This window comes from Osmia lignaria, chromosome 6 (assembly GCF_051020975.1).
Source record: "Osmia lignaria lignaria isolate PbOS001 chromosome 6, iyOsmLign1, whole genome shotgun sequence".
Lineage (NCBI taxonomy): Eukaryota > Metazoa > Arthropoda > Insecta > Hymenoptera > Megachilidae > Osmia > Osmia lignaria.
The window spans coordinates 3,787,628-3,807,388 of record NC_135037.1 but is presented as its reverse complement, the minus strand read 5'-3'; the positions used below and the strand labels follow the sequence as shown (position 1 = coordinate 3,807,388).

Sequence of the window (19,761 nt, the reverse complement as noted above, 5' to 3'; positions counted from 1 at the left end):
TACGCGAACGTCGATGTCGGGATTTATGGTCCTCTTTTCACCGTAAGTTATGTCCTCTTCCAGCTCAAGTTTTGCGGAGAACCGCGTAACACATGCGAATTTACCGTAAACGATGAATCTTGGATTTGGACGGTTCTTCTCGCGAGAGCAGAAGGAAATAAATAAACACGATTGTGTTTTTCATTCCTAACGACAGTTGAATGGTTGTAACAGATTTATAGAGAATATGCTGTGATAAATGTTAGCAATTTTCTAGCGAAGGATTAACGTCTTTTTATTTTACAAAAGAAGCACTTTTTCTCTTCTCGAAGGTACCACTTTCGGCAATCTCGGCCCGATTTACGGCAATCTCGGTCGATCGTCGCAAATCGCTGCTCGATTTTTCCGCTCACGTGTCGTGCAGCCGGTTTAGCCCGCTGCGAACGGGCTGTCTTTCGCGAGTTATCTCGCGGCGGGAACGCGAGGAATTTCCCTCTGACCCGGTGGTTTCGTACGTGCTCGATTTCAGGCGTCGACGAGGACCCGGGACGAAGTTGGGGGGAAAAAGAGCAACAGGGAAGGAACTGGCTAGACAGAGATTTTTTTTCACACGGCACATCCAGCCGGGCGAAAATTCCAATTTATACGGGGACGCGATAATTAGCCGGCAGGAAACGGGGCTGCGGGGCGGGACGGTTTTTGCTCGCTCTTTATCGCGATCAAACGAATCGTCGAGTATAAAACGATCGTTATTGGCGCGATTATTATGGTGGCGGCCGTTTAATATAGAGCAACGAGGCGAGCTGACATCGCCGCCGGCCAGGATAAGCCAATATACGAGGCGCAGGCTTACGGTTAATCCGGCGATTTTTAAATTATCCTCACGAAATTGCGTCCCGGTAGGATAGAACGCGTCGCAACTTCTGAAACTGCTAGATAGCGGCAGCCAGTGCTCGCTTCGTGTTGCCAACTCCTGCCCAGACAGGATCACGTTTGATCCTTTTGGGTATACACCGCTCCCCCGAACGCGCTGTGTCTCACTGTTGCCCTCTCGACGTTACACGATCCGTGGACTCCAACAAGTCATCTTCCCCGTTTAATTTCGAAACGGTTGCATCCTCCAAAAGTGTTTATAAGGAGTTGAAATCCTTTGCAACGGATCGTCATTGTCGAAGAAAGTGGCAACAGGAGGCTGCTTTCCGGTGATTCGATTTGCCTTCCATAGACGCGAGTTCTAACTTTGTCAGCCAGATGCGAATCCGAGAGAAGTACTCGGAGACGACGATAAGAGGGAAACGAGTTGGGTGTGCAAAGAAAAAGGAACGGCATCGAGTAGTGGCAGATATTTCAGAGAGTGTAAGAGGAAGGAAGGCGGCGGGGGTGGAAGTCTCGTTTGCATCGAAGGAAAAGCTGGTCGCAGACGAAAGAAACGGAAGGGGATGCCTTCTGGCTCGACCGCAAACACCTCACGTAGCATCGCGTAGATTAAAGCCCGGCCCGGCGTGGCAGTTGTGTGCGTGCCACTCTGCGTGCGGAAAGCCATGGCGAAAACACACGGGAAATCTAGCGGGTTCACGGAAGCGGAGACAAGAAACGTACGTACACGCGCGGTAACAGCGACGCGGAAAGATATAAGGGCGAAGAAAAATCAAGCAGAGACACGGCTAGGGTCGGACACGCGTTACGAAGGGACTTAGTTTCGTAAGCCAGCACTTTTTTTTCGGGATCAACGCGCCTCAGAACAGAGAGGGTCCGACCGAAACTTTTCCAATTATCTTGTATTAAAAGGTGACGCGATCGAGATCGAACTTCTCGTCGACGTACATTTTTTTGCTATCGACAATCTGTGAGTCGAAAAGTGCCACTTCTCACCAGGTTTTTTATGAAAGGGAGATTCTTGGAATTTGAAATTATCTGGGAGCATATTTAATTTTGCGAAGACAACTCAGCAGAAGACGTTTTTAATTACACCAAGGGAATTCCGGTGTTTTTACGATCATGATTCATCTATGACGTTTACTATCGAGCATCCCTCTAAATTTAATTATCCTCTATTATTTATATGGATAAGATGATTCTAGATACGAGAATTAAAAACGAGATATTGTAATTTCGTTTAGCAGAAACATTGTCAGTAGACGGAAACGTCCTAGGATATGAATTTCTGGTTGACCAGAAGGTGGCGCGACGTTGAAGGCCATAAACGCGTGGAGGGTCGCGCGGCTGTAATTTTCAGCCGTAAAAGAGAGCTATAGGCCGAGGGGTGACTTAGGCTGACGGTGTGGTAGCCTAGTCGTTATTATTTTAGTGGCTCTAAACGGCTAGCATCGAATACGTGACAGAGATACGAGAATCGGCCAGTGGGAGCTCGTTTAACTTTGAAGAAACGAGGATGAACATTGAACATGTAATCTACAGGAGAATTTTTCATTACGTTAACAGTCTCGTTAAAGGATAAAGTATGTACGTGCTCAAGAAAAGAATGCGTATTTTTCCTTGAATACAGGAACGACAGATTCGCTGGATGGGTCGTAAATAAAATGTCGTTGGTGATCGAAACGTGTGGATATATCAGCGAAGGAAAGGGTAGTTTTATCGAAGCCAGGAAAGCGCCCACGAGGCGTAGGCGAAGGAAAGAAACGATCCGGCTTAATCCTCGTACGCACTTACAGTAGAACGTGGCGTGAAAAGCATCCAACGATGGAGGCTGGTCAGAGGCTGGATCAAGCTCCTCCGTCTGGATATAATGCTCGCGAAATGGTCGCTTTAGTATGATATACGTATCACTTACGCGGGGCGATAATGAAAAGATTTGCTGGCTCTTTATGACTTCCGTGGCCGCTAACGGGCCTCTCTCATTCCCGCTTTCTCCTTACTCCAGTTTCTTCCTCGCTTCTAAATTTCACCGGCTTTTCTCTCGTACATTAACGCATCCAGCTATCGTTCTCGTTGCACTTACAAGACTTCCGGGCTTCCTATTAATTTTTCATTAGCCCCTCTCATTCGACGTAATTAACCGCGTCTGTTCCTACGCTCGCGCTCTACCAGAGGCGAAATTTTTCTTATCTAAAGAAATTGATATTACTCTGCGCTCTCTCAGTGTATTTCAAAGTTGATCACCTTTTCTTTACAAAATGCCAAACAAACTATATCTCGTCGTTAGCGTACGTTTGTCGTTTTTATCGAATGAATATTTTTGCGCGATTCTGATCCTACAATACCGTCCAAACAACGCGTAACGTGTCCGAATGAAGTCGTAAAATGGTGAAAATGCAGGGTTGTTTGCAGTGGCCGCACAGGTGGAACGGGTCGCGCGTAATTTCTCAGGGATGCACGACAAATCCGGCGCGACAAATCTCGCGGCGAGCTTCCGCGGCTCTTGAAGTAGACGTTTTGGGAATCGTGCGGAGTAAGCGTGCCGCGTATCAGCCAGCGGTTAGCGGATGAACGATGCTGGGAAAACAGGGTGCACTCTCGCCCGCCATTATTTCCCCGCTCACGCTAAATCATACTTAAAGCACGACTGTCTCCCCTTCCGGCTGGTATACACACATCCGCGAAGGTAGTTCTCCCCCGTCGAGCTTCCACTCTATTTCCACGCTAGCTTTTACTCTCGGTAACGAGGCCTCGGATCGAGGAAAAATTGGATTCCTAAAATTTCGAGGCTGGAATTTTTTAATACGCGCCTCTCGCAAATGTTGCGTCTGTCGGGGCACGTTCGAATGCCCTTCTTCGAGCAACTTCAAAGAGGAACCAGAGGCTGAGAATTCCTGTCAGACGTGCCTCGACACACAGACAGCTTCTACGCGGTTTAATCGAGGAACCGCGAACGATCCGCGCGAGTTTCGCTCCGCGATTGCCTTCAAAGACGGCGAACGTTAATAATATTCTCATCGAGCTGATCGTTCCGCTTACGAGTTGGAATATTCGGCGTGGCAGGTGTGTACGACTTGCCGTTTCGAAAGAGTAGACGTCGCGAATTTATCAGAGGAAAAAGCTTCCTCCCCTTGCCAACGTGGTCCGCAAACATCGTTTAGCACTCTTGCGCCGCGCGAATTCCCCGCGAACCGAGTATCGCCGTTCGAAGCCACGATGCGTTTCCAAGTAACTCGAATAAACAAAGAACAAGGGGTGTGGGGAGATAGACTCGTCAACCCTCTCTTTACACTGCATTTCAACCGATGGGACAATTATTCAGAGTTTGATTTATGGAACAACAGCTTACACTTTATTGAGCAAAAGAGAATACATTGTCTAATAATTTCCTTACAACAAAAAAATAAATTCGTTGCAAAAGAGGCAAGAATGAGCTTTGGACGATGGTTCACCGTTGGGGCGCGAAAATTCCAGCGTTAAAAGCTCGTTCTCCCCGGCTAATATCGGTGTCGGTTGCCGGCTGAAAAGCATCCCGTGCTGGGGACATTTTTCTCCGGTCAATTTAAACGCTGTCTACGAATCCTCGCGACGAGGCGCGTCGACACGTCGTTTCTTCCGCTCGTTTCGTTTTCTCTTCTCTTTCTCCCCTTGGTGAATTTTATTTATCGCGGGATACCTCAGCCACTGGAGCGTGAATAAATTCGCCGTGCCTTCGAAGCGAATCGGTGCGCGGTCGAAAATAAAGCCGAGTGACACCTACGTTTTATTCTTGCACCGATCCCTCGCGAGGCGGATTCTCCGGAGGCCTCGTTCAGCTTGCGCAGGGTTAAAGGTCCGGACACGGTTGAACGACTCGATTCCTTCTTGCTCTGACATCGCTGTTTGTCGCGCTTTAATCAATTTCCAGTCTAAGACTAAGACGGCCAAGGAAGAGAAAAATTTTCAAGTTTCTCTTTACTCTTATTTTCTGCCATCTTCTTGTTAAACGAAGCTTCGTTAACCACGCACAATACCGCAAGGACCTGTTCCGAAACCATTGGCACTTCTCCAACACCCGTTAGCATAACCAGACTTGTCGTCCCGTGTAATGCACGAGCGAATGCAAGATATACGACACGAGTAATTTGACAAAGCGAAGATTTAATCGTACCCATGGACAGAGTATCCTTTAACAGCCGAGGATATTCGTCTTCCGTAATATCATACGGTTCGAAGGTGAGAATGAAACGTCGAAGCAATTGGCGGCGTCACCTGCACACCGGGGTTACAACGGTCCTCTCCGAACGATGTCGATGGGGTCTCGAAAGGATCGATCGATTTCTCTTGAATCATGCGGGTGTCTGGTGCGAACCACGCGGAATATTTCAGCGTGCCCGGTCCGCCAGGACGAACGAAAGAGCTGCACTTAGGTGGGGGGTAATATACGTCGCCGAGGGCGGTAACTGTCCCCGTATATTATGTCCCGCGTGTCCACGGGGACATACATTCCAGCCGGCTGTATCCACGGTAAACAATGTTCCGAGAGTCGTGCCTAAACGATTCCTCGTGTCTGCAGTTATTTTGGCAATTAATCGCCGGGCCCCCGCCGCTGATATATCGCGTTTCTTGCCCCGCCTGCCAGTTTTTCATTCCCTTTTGCCCTCTGCGCTTTCGCTCTCCTTCTTTCTCACCCTTCGACCACATCCACTCGAACTTCTTCGAGACGAGGATGACGAAGGCTTTTAACGATCGTTATGCTTCTCACCGAGCCTGGTACCGCGAAAATTTTTTCGTCGTTCAGCTTTTTTCTTCGATAGAGACGATCGCGATCCTCTCGCTGCCATTTTTCTGTTGCATTGTTCGTTCTTCTACTCTTCAGGGAGAAATATGTTAACACGTTTTATTCAAAGTTCGAACGTAAAAATAGGAAACAGTATTTCGATAGAATCAATGTTTCAAAGGAATTACACCCTCGTCGGTCTCATATTTAAAATTTAACTAATCCGTGGCATCGTGGTACGATCAATCTTACTTCTGAACTCGACCCCTGCTTTCCATCGAGCCGTCTTCCAATAAAACGATACCAGCGATAAAGCTTTCGAAGCCAATTAGAGGCTAATTGATTTTAACTGTAAATCTATGGAATCACGCTACCTTTTCCTCGACCGACTCCATGGGATTGCGGTTAAGACGGAGCCGAGGATCTCTGCCAAGCAGCCAGTTGTTCCCGATAAATTTACGATGACTGCCCTCTCGTTTCTTACGCTCCACGTTCGCTTTCTTCCGTTTTTCGCGTTAACGAGACCCGATCGTATCGCGCCATCCGTCTCACCGTACGTCCTTTTTCTCTCTGTGAAAATCTTTCCCACTTATCCGCATCGATACCTTTTTCTATAGGGAGCAGGATGTTAAATTATATTACAAAAATGTGTAATGCTGGTAATTATTTTATTATCGAAAGTGCATCAAGTACAGGTTGTTTTACTATAGAGTTATATTCTCGGTTGTTGCATTACTGAACTTTGCTAGCCAAGTGATTCATGCTGGAATGTTTTTGCAAGGTGGGGTTCTTCCGGTGTCCCCTAACTGTAGAGGAAACACGATACAGTTTTCCGCGGTCAAAGTGTCTACAAGATTTTACGAATACTCACTGCATCCTAGATAAGGGACGCAAAGCTTTCCCGCGGAACAGTCGCTGTCTTTTTTACAGGAGTCATTAGCTGCCCGCTTGCGACGGCTGTCCGGGATGTGCAAGGTTACGACCTCCGACTCGTCCTGCGATAAATCAAATGGAATTTCAAATATGTCCTTAAACAGTTTTTAAGCTCTCTGGTTCACAATTTCCTAAGACAAATATACGATAATAATTTGAAAGTAAACAGTCTGAGATTCCGGAAAATCTTGAAATTTTCTCTACTTTCGTTACATTTCATCTAAAGTATATAGCGAAGCTCTTTGATACCGCGAGACAGAATGATTTACTACAAAAGGTTCGAAAGAAAAGCCGCTTTTACTCACTGACTCTCCACTGCTGCGATCCCCTAAGCGGATCACGTGAACCTCTGGCTCGTCCTGCGGACGAAGGACGAAGGACGATTAGAACATGATCACGATTTATCAAAAACGATTGAACTACGCGTTTGTTCGGTAGAACAAGCTCGTATCTTCGTACCTTGTCGTCTCTGATGATGCATCGTGTGGCGGAAACGACGTACACGAAAAGTAGAACTAGTAACAGTTTCATCGTGAATTTTCGTTGATATTCAGAGACACACTGACAATGATCCTCTCGGAAAATTCTCTTTATATACGATGAAAAAGTTGCAACATCGAGTTTATCTTTATCGTAAACCTGTATGCGTTATCGTCGCTGACACAAATTGGTTAAACGAATTAGTTGTAACTTTATGGCTGTTAACCGTGACTGTTAAACTCGAAACAATTTGCGTAAGTAGCGCTGGTTTAACGATACTTCCAGTGGAATTAGTTGGAGCTAATTCACGGAAGAGAAACGACGGGCAGCGTCGTAAACCTTGCTAGCAAAACTGGTCTCGATCATTTTCGCGAGCGATCTTAATCTAAATTGAAAAAAAAAAAAAGAAAAATAGAACGGTCGATAAAAGCTGGGAATTGTAGCGGCCAGGTTATTGCTTTCCACCGTTTACGAGTTGTCAGGCTCGTAAAAACAGAGATCATATGCGTCCATTGCGTGTCATCATTCGCGATATCGTTGTAATTCGCACGTTTTATTGTATTCCGTACGACTGAATGGACTCTGAAACAGGCATCAAGTATAGAAGAATATTCGTAGTAGGGTGTAAATTAAATTTCATGTCAGAAATTTAATTCGATCATGCTAGTCCTGTATCAAAAGGGAAGAATTTTCAAAAACAAATGGAAAAAGACGTACGGAAGAAGTATAGGAAACCATCAATCCTCTTCAGTTCGCATAAAAAGCGGGATACATTAGAAAATTGCCAGATAGACGTGCGTTCACCTTTACCTTTTTTTACCGTCTCGCGAGCACATTCGGTTCCCTCGAAACGCTCCATTTCGTCCGGCCATTTTCATATCAGCCAGCGACTTTTCGTAAGGGCATAAAAATTCCTCTCCCCAGTCCCGTCACGGGAGTACTCGTTTTTACGTCGCTCTTTACAGCCTGATGTCTCTGTGGCGTGAAATTAATTATGCATACCCTGGATGTATTATTCGTCGTCGGTGGTCGTTCGTCGACGGTATACGACGAGCCCGCCCACCAACGTCGACGGTACTCCCGGGTAATAGTTTCGTTATTGGAAACTCGACGGTCCATTTCGAGATGGTCATGAACGAGGAACGTAGGTCGGATTCGAGGAGAAGCAGAGCGAGAGGAAGACGAGCGCGTTTGCATAGCCGCGAAAGGAGACGTCGAAGTTGCGGACGACTGGAAACTAAAGGTCCTACGATGGACACTCGACGGGACCGGAGGTCCTTTGTCCGTTTGATTACTAAACCACCCTGGAAACTGGTCATTAGCTTAGTAAACAGACGAGTCCGGTACGCGGCCGCGATCTTCCGCCTCGAGCGGATATCCGCGACGCGTTCTTGCCTTGTTAACTAATTGAACAGCGTTAATTTCCTCGCGCAATTTCGCGTTCGTTACGTATCATATCTTTCCATTTTTTCTCTTTCCAACTTTGAACTCACGGATCAAGGGTGAAAAGCAGCCTCGCCAAGAGGTATTTAAAGTAACCAGTAGAAATGGCGATTAGACGCAATTCCAGAGGCGTGAATCTAAAAGCGTCGTCAGGTCGACGAAAGAGTTGGACAAACAGGCGAGTGCCGGTCGCGTTAATCCCGGCGTCCCGGAAAAAAGAAGGCGTCGCGGGGAAACGGTGCACGGGACAGGTCAAACGACGCTTAGCGATACAACTGGTAGGCGTCGGACACGCGTGAAAATAAATGGAAGGAAAACGCGTCGAATTCAGCGAGATCGTTCGTCAGTCGCGTATATTTAGACCGTGACTATGACTCTCGAGCCTCTGCTACTTATTCGTTTCTCTTTTCTATCCCATTTACTCGGCGTTCAGGATTTTCGTTACGAAATAACAAGCATCAACGCACCGATCGCTGTATCACGACTAGCCCTGTTTAAAACTCCTAATCCGTGCTCGATGAAATTCATTGTGAACGGGACTGGTCCGCGAATTAATATTCCAAATCATCCGCGAACTTTATTCGCGGCGTAATCGAATAACGGGTTACAATTTCCATTCGATCGACGGGCCATAAGCCGGTTCGCCCAAAGGGGATTATAAGTTAAAATTTGACAGACTGATTACCAGCGGCAGAAGGTAGGAAATTATTTAATATCGATACGCCATCGGGGGTGGTAGAAATGAAAATGACGGAACGTCCAGGGAAGAAGAGGAGCCATTATTGATATTGATTTCGTTCGAATCGTGGGAAAAGCGGCTTAATTGGGACGATTATCTGGCCGGTCAAAGAGATAGCGGCCCAGCATTTCGTGATGCGGCTACGGTAACGATTATACAGAGGGCATAGACCGTGAGGATACGTTCGAGACATGTCGTTAACGATGAACCTATAATGCGGGATGAAGATTGGCTGACTTGCCTCTATACGATTCCCTCATCACGTTTGAAGCGGTATGTGTGCCCATTTGCGCTCGATATATCTACTCCCTCTAATATCGAGGTGGTCGCTATATCTTATGGTTTATCGATACATCGCGTTTAAAGAACACCGTAATCGTCCTTAATCTGTATTACGTTATTAAATCGATTAGGACCGTAACCGGTCGATCGGATCGCGACTGGTCCTGATAATTGATAACATCAGCTCCTTTCCAATCTAAGAACATTTACGATAAGCGATTCTCGCGTTCAGAAGATACTCTTCTTTTTCGGTAATTAGAGAGGAGTTCGAACACCGTTACGCATTTCTCGTCGCATTTTTAGGCGATAAGGAAACTTGTTCTTGTAGCGTAAATGCTGCAAAGAATTTGTATGAAATCTAATCTTTTTTTTAAATTATTGATTTTAAGATTGTCGGTCGAAGAGCATACGTCTTCTATCGTCGACGGGACGTCACTTTTCGAAAACAAACTATACGCGTTTGGAAAGGCGTTCACCACCCTCGTGTCTCTCGTTCACCAGATATAGACTAATTTCGACGAGCGTCCCTCGCGAGGTCTCGCGGGAGCAATAGAGGGACTCGAACGAAAGCGTACGCATTGAATACCGTCCGTTTATTCGACTGGTCCGCAGAGACGAGCCGCAAAGCTTCTAATTTTCCCATACGGCGCGTTTTCCTTAATCGTTGCCGCCTTCGAATTGCCATCATTTATCGACACCTTATCGGAGTACCTCTGGTGTGTCCTAACGACTTCATCCCCTTACAGGTATATTGATTCGAATGGAAGAAAATATTTAATCAACTACTTTTTTTTATCACAAAAGTTACATTGCTGTCCGAGTGTTCGTAACGCAATGTCGAAGCATTTAATCGGGAAATAGCTATTCGTTTCGTGACGGTCGAACGCTGGCGAAACCGTCATTGTTGCGAATTCCCATAGATCACGTGTACACGTACCACGGGGCACCATGGAACACTCAGAGGTACCATAAATATACGCGTGTACCATAGCCATGTGCCGTGGAGAGTTCGTGACTTAATCTGCAAGGGTATCTAGGCCGCGTGTACGGCCCTGTTACGTTGTTCCTGAATTTATGAGCCGATTCTGGTCTCGTGCTTTCTGATCTTTACTCCCCCTCTCCCTCTCTCTCTCTCTTGTGCCCGCTCTTTCAATATCGCGATTCGGTTGCGTAATATCCGCGATGCATCGATACCCCATGGCGCATTTGCGTAATTGCGTGCGCCCTTCCATTTTATTCGTCGATTTTTCGCAAACCGCGCCGCGTTCGACAGCCGTTTCTGACTACCGATTCGAAATAAATACACAATAGAATAGCTGGCAGAGTAATCGCGAGAATGGTTGTAATATCGGAATCGACGCACTGTTGCAGCGTTCGAGCTCTTCCCTTTGATGCTCTCTCAAAAGATTTTCAAACATCGATTACAATTAACAAATGATTATTAATCGCTGCTGCTAATGTCTATGGAACATTCTGGGATCGAAAGTGTCCGATAGTTTGGATGGAAAAGTTTGCAATCCCCGAGGAAAAACTAGCCTGATACGTTTGTCTATAAGCTTCGAAACTTTTTTGAAGGTATCGAAAGACACCGGAACACGGCACTCCACTTTGGAAATCTGACCGATTTTACCGTGTGCGGAAATCGTAAGAGCCTTTAAGTCGTTGAAATATATCCGCAGTCGTATAGTTTTCTGGCTTTTCTCGAGCCGCGAAAATCCCCTGATGGTTTCCATCGAAACGTTTCACGGGAAACGATTCTCGCGTTTCGTTGGAAGAGAAGGTCGATTCGGAATTTGAATGGAAATCGATGCTCGTAAAATTCATAAAATATAACGTGTACCGATTTGAATGATTCATGTATCGAGAAAAGAAATGTTTCGCCCTCTTGTACAAATATCCAGGGGATAAATACCAGTTTCTCGAGTGAAAGAATTAACAGGAAAAGCGAAAATCCTGTGGTCAATTTCTCGTCTGAAACGCAGACCCGTTGGGTTTATCCTCGTCATTTTTTCTTTCATTTTTTCTCTCTCTCTGAAGAGAGGTTCAGACCTGTAAGTTAACGGCATTCCACGGCTCTTTCTTCCTTAATTGGGCCACGTATTAATCCCCTTCAAGCTTCTGACCACGACGATTTATTCGAGAAGCTCTCCCGGGATGCGAGGGGGTAGAAGGGGAAGATAAGCGAGACGGAGAAAAGGAACGGAAGGACGCGCAGGATTACCAGGACTTAACTAAACGGACAGTGTCAGACGAGAGGATATCTCTCCTGACGTTTTATCATGGCACACGTTGCTCCTGTGTGCCGTCGGCCGATCGGATTAAGTCTCGTCGCGGAAATTATTTGAAACGCTAAATATCATCGTGCGCGATCCTGTTAATATACAGTGTGAGATTTCTTTAACCCTAGAAAAAATAAACAGGAAATCTTCTCAAGCCACCCTTTAGAAATTTTTAATTTACAAAAAATGATTTATGCCATTGGACAAGCAAATTAATTTAATAGGCTATTTCGAATATTCCAACCCCCTAGCGACGCAAGGAGGATGCTTTTGTAACGACGACGATATCGGATAATTGGAACAGTCGACGCCACGAGCGTGGCTTCTATATATTAATAATTGGTAATTATTTAATAAAGCCGAAGGGATGATAGGCGCATTGTTCCGATTGTAGAATTGGCATGGAGCAGCGGCTCATGCAGAATCGACAGAGAATATTCAAATATAATTAATGCCTGCGACACCTTGACGTTTTATCCGTTTCCGGTGCCGCCGCGCCGGCCTCGGTTAATTAATAATAAGCGCTTAATTAAGCGAATGGATGAGCTCTTTCGCTGATTGCGTTCATGATACCGGTGCACATGTACGGGGTGGATATACTTAAGTGTATATCTTTGTATCAATCATTCTCAATCGTCTATATCAACCTTTTATTTTAAATTCAAATATATCTCCTTCAGATTTGATAATGTAAAGTGTACGTAGGTTAATATATTAGCTTGCTGGAAAAGATGGCACGTCTACGTTCGGTGATTCAATTATGTACCGCGGAGTGTTAATCTAAAGTCAGAGTAATTAATCTTTCTGTCCTATCACGTTCGTGGTAATTCTGGTTGAGATGAAAGTAGCGAAACTTCGAGATTGCAGCAAGAAAGAAAAATTGATTTCAATTATTATTACACGTTTTGAATGAATTTAAACGTGACACCCTGTATCGGTAGGAGCATTCGAGTGCCCATTCGTGGTGCGTTTTCACGCAGCCTCGCGTCGATGCGTTCCGTCCGGGCGTCGCGACGCGACGATTCGACCGGCAGCAGCTCGTGTCACTGTCACAATGCAATCCACCGTTGAAACATATCGTTCAATTATTCCTAAACTAATATTTATCACCGTCCCTGCCTGGCTGCCTACCCATCGGTCGACTGGCGAGCTTTTATTGTAACTCCGTTCGCGAATCACCCCTCCGTACGCGTTCACCCCTCTGAAATATGAACGAGAAACGTTACGACTTCGCGAGATTTTACGAGCCGTCGTAATTCTGCGGGACGTTATAGTTCGCGGCGGGAGGAATCGTAAGAGAATTATAAAACGTTTCGCTGTTTTCGAGCCTGCTTCGAAAAATACGAGTAACGGGGTGATTTCAAGGGGGGGTTTGACGTTACGCGTGCCACTCGAGGGTAAACGTCGAGCAGTGAAACACTGTTAGTATCCGTCTTAATTTTCTACACGGTTCGTAAATAAGTTTCCGATCCCCTTTTGTGTTGAAAAGAGGGGGGCACGTCTAACTGAATTATGGGAATTAGCGAGCCTGTGATTTGGCGGGGGCGTCGAAGATTAATGAAAGATGTTCGTGAACGATTGAAATCGTTCGGTTGTCGTCAACAAGTTGCTCTTTGCTCTAAGAGGGTTCTGTTTCGTTCACTTTCAAACTAAGAGGTGTCGCTTCCTTACCTGGGAGTGGGGGGGTCTCGCGTGGAGCTTCGCGTGACGAGCTGCGTGCGGATAGAGGGATCTGCCGGAAACGCGGAATGGCGCGGATAGTGTCATCAGTAGTCATTTTAAAAGTATTTTAAAATCGCGTTTGTGTCAAAACGGTCGATTCCGAGAAGAAATCAAGAAAGTTAACGAAGTGGAGGAGACGACGACGAATCGCCTAGAGAAACCCCTTCACGTAGGAGACGAAAACGAGCACCAGCCTAGACAACGACGAAAGCTGTTCTCTGCCAAAAAATTGTAAGTGTTATCCGGCGTCTAATTCATGTCATTAATAAGCGCGAAAGAGTCCTCGTTGTATAAACGACAAAAAGGGTACGGTTCCGTGTTTCACCGCCCCCAAAATAGGACAATATTATATTCTAAAAGGACTCGGCGAGTCCTGTCGAATGAGCCTAGAAAAAATTAACCTAACCTAACTTAATTAAATCGGGAGAGGAAATGCGATTGAGCTTTGTATGGTTACGATCTTCGGAACAAAATTTTTTTTTGCTTCTCGGGAATTCGAACTCCTGGTCGCGCTGTAGAAAAACGAGTACCTTATTACAAATAGGAACAGGGGGCATATCTTAATTTTGGTTCTACGGGCGGTGAAACATGGAACTACAGTCGACAAAAATATATATAACATATATTATAAACCGTCAACTGAAATCTTGATATCGTATCGAGGATTTTTCATGGTTTCCGAACCGAGAGGTAAGATAAAGGAAAAGGATCGGTGATAGGAGTTTTACAAACGACGGTGTCGTGCGTATTCGCGCTGGTGTTCGTGCTTTCCTGCCGATTTCGATCTCTCGATTAAGATCGAATTTCGCTCTTCCTTCCTCGCTCTTCGTGCGATAATTAATAAACAAACTCATAGATATGCGATAGCTTGACAGGGCGAGCGGGTCGCGTGAGATTTTACCAAGGGCTCTCCCTTTGCTTGTCGACGATTAGAAATGCAAAAGCTCACCCAACTACGATGTTCTTCGATCGTGATGTTCGACCCTTAACCACCCCTTCTCAAACCTCTCTCCGGTCGCTCTTCTCTTTCTTTCTCTTTTATTTCCGTTTCGATTCGAAAGCGCTACACCACTTAAGGGATGAAAAGGTTTTAACGGGAAAAGTAAGGAGAAAAAGGGAAAGTGCTCGAACGCGCGGAGACGAAATTCGCGGTAAAAGTCTAGTTGTATCGGGCAAAAACAAGGGTGAGTTACGAGCCGAGGGTCTGCTAGTCCTCTCGCCTTTTGCTCAGCCTTCCTATCCTTACCGACTCGATAATTCGAGCGATACATTTGAATTTCCCACCATTATCCACTGTGTCTCCTGCACTATCCACCCTCTTCAACTTCTTGGCCATCAGGAATTTCCATTAGCTAATTACCGGCTCGACGGATAGGCAGCTCAACGTTTTTGTCTCTTTCAACCCTCTCGATGTTCTCGGGGGCGTAGATTCCTTCGCGTGGACCTCGTAAGAAAGAGCGTTCCAAGGTCGAAGTAATTAGGACTTAATTAGATCAAAGTTTCAAGAAAATGTCCAAATTCATCGTTCGATAGGGAAAGGAAAACGACTCAACGGTGGTTTATTAATTATTTACCGTTTCTTTTCACTTATCGTTCGGGGGAGAGTATCGCGACCATGGCCAGGAGAGCATTTAATTTTCGCCTTGTTTCTGCGATTATCGCGACCGCACGAATCCAGCTCCGACCGAACGAAGGCCAGGTTTTATCATTTACACCCGTAATTAACGCACGTGCAACAATTAGCCGCGATTAAAGCGAAATCGCATGGAATATATTACACCGTTGAAATCAACGGCGGAAGTTCGTGCAGAGTATGCCTTTCTCTATATCTCTAATTTATTGTCACGTACATTTTATTGTGTCACTTGAATCGCTAAATTATTTCTCTAATTATTTTCATATTTTTATGTTGCAGGTAAGTGGGACAATGGAGGTGCCTAAAATTCATTACTTTATTGGATGCAAAGGTGAACTCTGTGGTAAGTACAATGATTTATACAACTTTTTGACAAAAATAAGTAATCTTTATCTTGATACAAAAAGAAATTTAATCGTTAAGAATGGTAACTGGTACGATCGGGTGTATCAGAGGTGAAGGGGATGAAAATAAAACGGAAAAGAAGAATCGGTAGCAGCAAGGGGCTAAGTGGGTAATGTAATGGGTCTCGGTTAACGCGAAAGCGTCCAAAGCTGCGAAGGGTGGCGGCGACGGAATTTTAGCTATTTCCTACGGATTGTCTCAGGGACGTATTTCTCGAAGGGTGACTTTGTCGCCGGAGAATGGACGGCCGGGAACCCACGATTTCCAGTAACCTTATTTGCAATATATTTCGTCTTGGAGGGGGTAGAAAAAACTGCTTCTTAATTCGTGTAGGGGTTGCAAACCCGGTCAAAATCTCGTCTCGTGGAATTCCATTGAAAAATTGATGATCCTTTTAACATATTCGTTGATGAAGCTCGACTCGACGGTATATTTTTATTTTTCTAAATGTTTTCCGGTTAAAATCTTACAGCCTAGTGTCACCACAGCAAAAGCCATGACTTTTACTGTCACGTGAATGCGTACCCTTGCAATGTTTCGTGCTCGACGTATGCACGATCCTCTCGTCGACGCGAGGGTTGTAAACGTCCTCCCCTACCCGTTCTGTCCCTCACGTATCGTTCGACGGACGTACGCTCGATAAATTATTTTTCTTTTTTTCGTTGCTTTTACGACTCACACTTGACAAACCAACCCTCTCTGGTTGTATCGGCAGCCTTTAAATTCGCGTATTTCACGGCGATCGTAGCCGCGCACAACGCTTTCCGTCCTTCTCGATTCCTCTCGCTTCAAATAAGTTAACAAGAAATGTTAGGCCCGACTGACTTATGGCGCAAGTTTTCGGCAATTCGAGGCGGCGCGACGCGAAGGCAAAGTTTTTGGGGACTCACGGGGCGAGGCTCGAGATCGGGGCGCGTTAGAACGTTTATACCTCCTACGCTGCTCGCCCCAGTTTACGGCGGTTTAATTATCGGCTGTAAATCAAGGCAGCCGGTGGGGCGAAGGGCAAGGCAAAGGGACACGTCGATAAATCTCCGCGACTACTTTGCACCGAAATAACCCGGAGTGGTTGGTGGAGCGGTGTGAAACTGAGAATTGACTTGTACCGCTCTCTTCTTAATTAATTTTTCCAAACTCGATCCGATCGAGGTGTTCAGGATTCGGGAAACTCGATTTTCCTGGCTGTTCCATCGAACTTTTACGTTCATTGAAAAAGGCTCGTTTCTCACGCGACTAGCTGGAGGGTTGTTCATCAAGACGGGTTATCTATCGAACGGTCAGGCTTCCGAGTGTTTCGTCGAGGGACCGTTTCCCTTGAGCCGACCGCACCGTAAACGAGGGATTTTCGGCCACTAGCTGCCACTAGGTGTTCCATAACGAAGGACGAGGGAAGAAAAAAAAGATTCCGTCTTTTTCGAGATTCCGACGAGAGGAAAGTCGAGGGAAAGATTTGCGGGAAAGACTTGGAATCGATTTCTCGACCTCTCGCCGGACTTTCGCGCAGCGAAATTCGATCGTCATCGAGAAAGGCTTTCCTCGAGGACTCTTCTGCAGACGGACAGGAAGGGGAGGCTGTGCTAACGAAGCCACTCCCTCGACTCTTCAGTGACCCTTGTTTCACTCCACTTTGCGCTGGAAACTGCTCTTCGTCATGGAAATTACTTCCGCGCGTGGTTCTCACGAATGTCCATTTTTTCCTCGAGTCCCGGGGTGATTCGAGTGGTGTGTTTCGAGGATTCTTCCTGGTATCAATGCGTCCTTGGAACGTTTCTCCGTTAAACTCGGCCCGCAGCCGCGCGACTGAAACACTTTCGATGGTGCTTTTATGAAAGAAAGCAAGGAATCGCCTCGTTGTCAAAATCGAGTCGAGGAATTTTTATAGCGCCGGGGCGGTGGGAATGTCGGGTCGTCGACGATCTGCGGAGGAGATAAGCCTAAAGACAATGGGGTGCCGGTAGGAAATGACAGCGTACGAAAGTCGGAGATCCAGGACAGATTAAGGGTCGTGAAGACTTTCCCTGTTTCGCGAACTGCGCGCCCCTCGCTATTTTATAAACTTGCCGAATCCCTGCTCGCGAAAGTACCTCCTTCAGTTCTCGCTCGACACACTTGCCGTGGATACCGGAGTAGAAAGATAAAAAAAAAAGAAAAGAAAAGAAGGGAGAAGACTGTTCCCTTCCTCCACGGAAAATCCCTTCGAAGCTAGCGAAGGCACGATGCTGATTCCATGGAAAAAGAGGGCACTTCTCGACTGCCTACTTCTGTTGCAGAAACGCTGAATCGTTGCTAAATTTTGTCGGATACCTCCCTCGAGTTATTCATAACGTCCCTTCGCGATACAACTTTCGACCGTTCCTTCATTTTGTTGCCTCGACATTCTTTCCTTTTCTTCCCTCGCATTGTTCGCAGTGACCGGTCTGTTACCGATCGCGCCGTAAATCCAACGGTTCCCGTAATTTACCGTGGTGTAACTATTGTTAATCACTGACTGCAGGGAAATCGGCGCGTTAATCCGCGAAGCAAAGCCGATCTCGAATCTATGCAAATACAATTACCCTCCTCTTTGGCATCGAGCTACGGTCCGCAGCCCTTGGCACGGAGATCGCTAGGTCCTTATCAGCTCGTTCTTCAGAGTATCCTGCAAACGAGGCGGGATCATCCCAGGGACTATGTTAATGCAATGGGGAGAGGCCTTATCCCGCGGGATTAGCCGGGTTCGCGGCTCGTTTTTTCTCCCCTTTTTGTTTCGTCGCTTTTCCTTTTCCTGGCGCACAGGATGAACGGGATCGATCGAGAATCCTCCGAACTAGGTTCTAATCATTTTTGCGGCTACATTCAGTGGTCCGCCAGGCTCGGTCGGTTCTGTTTCCTGTTTAAAGTGGCCACTAAAAGCCCCGCATTGGCTTTCCGCGAACGCAGGATGTTTTCGCAATGCTCTGACCCCGCGTGCCAAAAATAATCGCTTCTCTTCTGCGGACACTGGCGGGCGAAGTTTCACTCGTAAAAAGGAAGTTGTACACGTCGGTACTCTTCTTATCTACTTCGTCTTGGCCGGGTTACGACTGGCTAGAGATAACGCGACCAGAGTAAAACGTACCATCTTCTCTCGCTGATCTCGTTCTCGAGACAACCGCGTATCACTTGAGATTTCAATCAATGGAGATCTTAATTCGCGTTTGAATAGACACCGCTTTAGAGGGTGGAAATTTTGTCGATAGTATTCTTAATCTTAACGAGATCGTAGGAAGCTCGTCCACTGTAGCGTATTTCACCGTGCATATATTTAGGAGCCAGGGTAAACGGCATAGAGTTTCTAAACGACACCGTTCTTTCCCCCCGTGAAGAGTTCGGAACAAGTAGAGAACGATTTAAAATAACGACGCCAACCACCGGGGGCCAGTGGTCCTTGGAGGAAGATTTTTACGAGCGCCAAATGTTTTCGGGGCCAGACGGTGTTAAAACTCTTTTCATTTGTTCCGCTAGGAGGACGAAAAAAGAAACTCTGCCGTTTCGTGGACGTACGGGGGGTGGTTGTTTGAAACGGTAACACAAATATTTACAGACTCGCTTCTTCGTCTCGGTTTTCTTCTTCTTTTCTATTTTTTTTCTGATCTCGAGCTTCCACTTTTCCGAGGTTTAACTCGAAGGAAATACAGGATCGGTAAGGGGTTGTGAAATAGTTTAGTCGCGTCGATACTCGAGGCATTTTACGCGTTGTGTATATTTGCACGACTAGTTCGGTGTATTCGTTGTGTCGGGCAAACGGAAAACTTATTCGAGACGAAGCGGGGGGGCCGGTGTTCCGAGGGAACATCGTGAAAGTTACTTCCAGCTGGAATACCGGTAAGATTTTCGAGGAAACAGGGGTGGCAGGCTGAATTATGCACCCTATAATAACGTTGGAGAATCGCGTAGAGGTTCGCTAATATACGACACTGTATCCGTTTTTACGCCGTTCACGATCAGAGATTGTCAAATCGCGTTAAACCTCCCCTTCGATAAAGGTGATTATGTTCAACGAACCTTTCGCTCTCGCTCGTAACCGATGTCACGAATTCCCCTGACGGGATTTAGCGATTCAAACGACCGGATCGTCTGTCAACGGCGTGAAAAAAAAAAAAAAAATTTATCGTTAACGAGGCGAGAAGGGGTGGTCGAACGGTATTAAAATCGAGTCACCGTAGATCTACCGATTGTCCTCGTTTCTTTCTTCCGAGATAATTGATCC

The 19,761-nt window shown here is 46.2% G+C and overlaps 2 protein-coding genes across 7 annotated transcripts in view; one reads left to right on the top strand and one right to left on the bottom strand.

The window, feature by feature from the left end:
- LOC117601716 (uncharacterized) overlaps window positions 1–19,761 on the top strand; it is a 230,376-nt gene that overhangs the window by 105,446 nt on the left and 105,169 nt on the right. The window lies entirely within an intron of this gene.
- Window positions 6,238–7,097, bottom strand: LOC117601718 (uncharacterized). The gene is made up of 4 exons (XM_034318858.2): window positions 7,007–7,097; window positions 6,853–6,906; window positions 6,486–6,609; window positions 6,238–6,420 (listed from the first exon to the last, which is right to left on the bottom strand). Exons 1-4 carry the CDS (start codon window positions 7,076–7,078, stop codon window positions 6,347–6,349), a joined length of 324 nt encoding a protein of 107 aa, XP_034174749.1. The 5' UTR covers window positions 7,079–7,097; the 3' UTR covers window positions 6,238–6,346.

Excerpts from the sequence above, each read along its gene's own strand:
- LOC117601718 (XM_034318858.2), bottom strand. The coding sequence starts at position 7,078 with ATGAAACTGTTACTAGTTCTACTTTTCGTGTACGTCGTTTCCGCCACA. Across the intron at positions 6,907-7,006 it reads GCATCATCAGAGACGACAAG|GACGAGCCAGAGGTTCACGT; the intron begins GTACGAAGATAC and ends CTTCGTCCGCAG. Across the intron at positions 6,610-6,852 it reads ATCGCAGCAGTGGAGAGTCA|GACGAGTCGGAGGTCGTAAC; the intron begins GTGAGTAAAAGC and ends GATTTATCGCAG.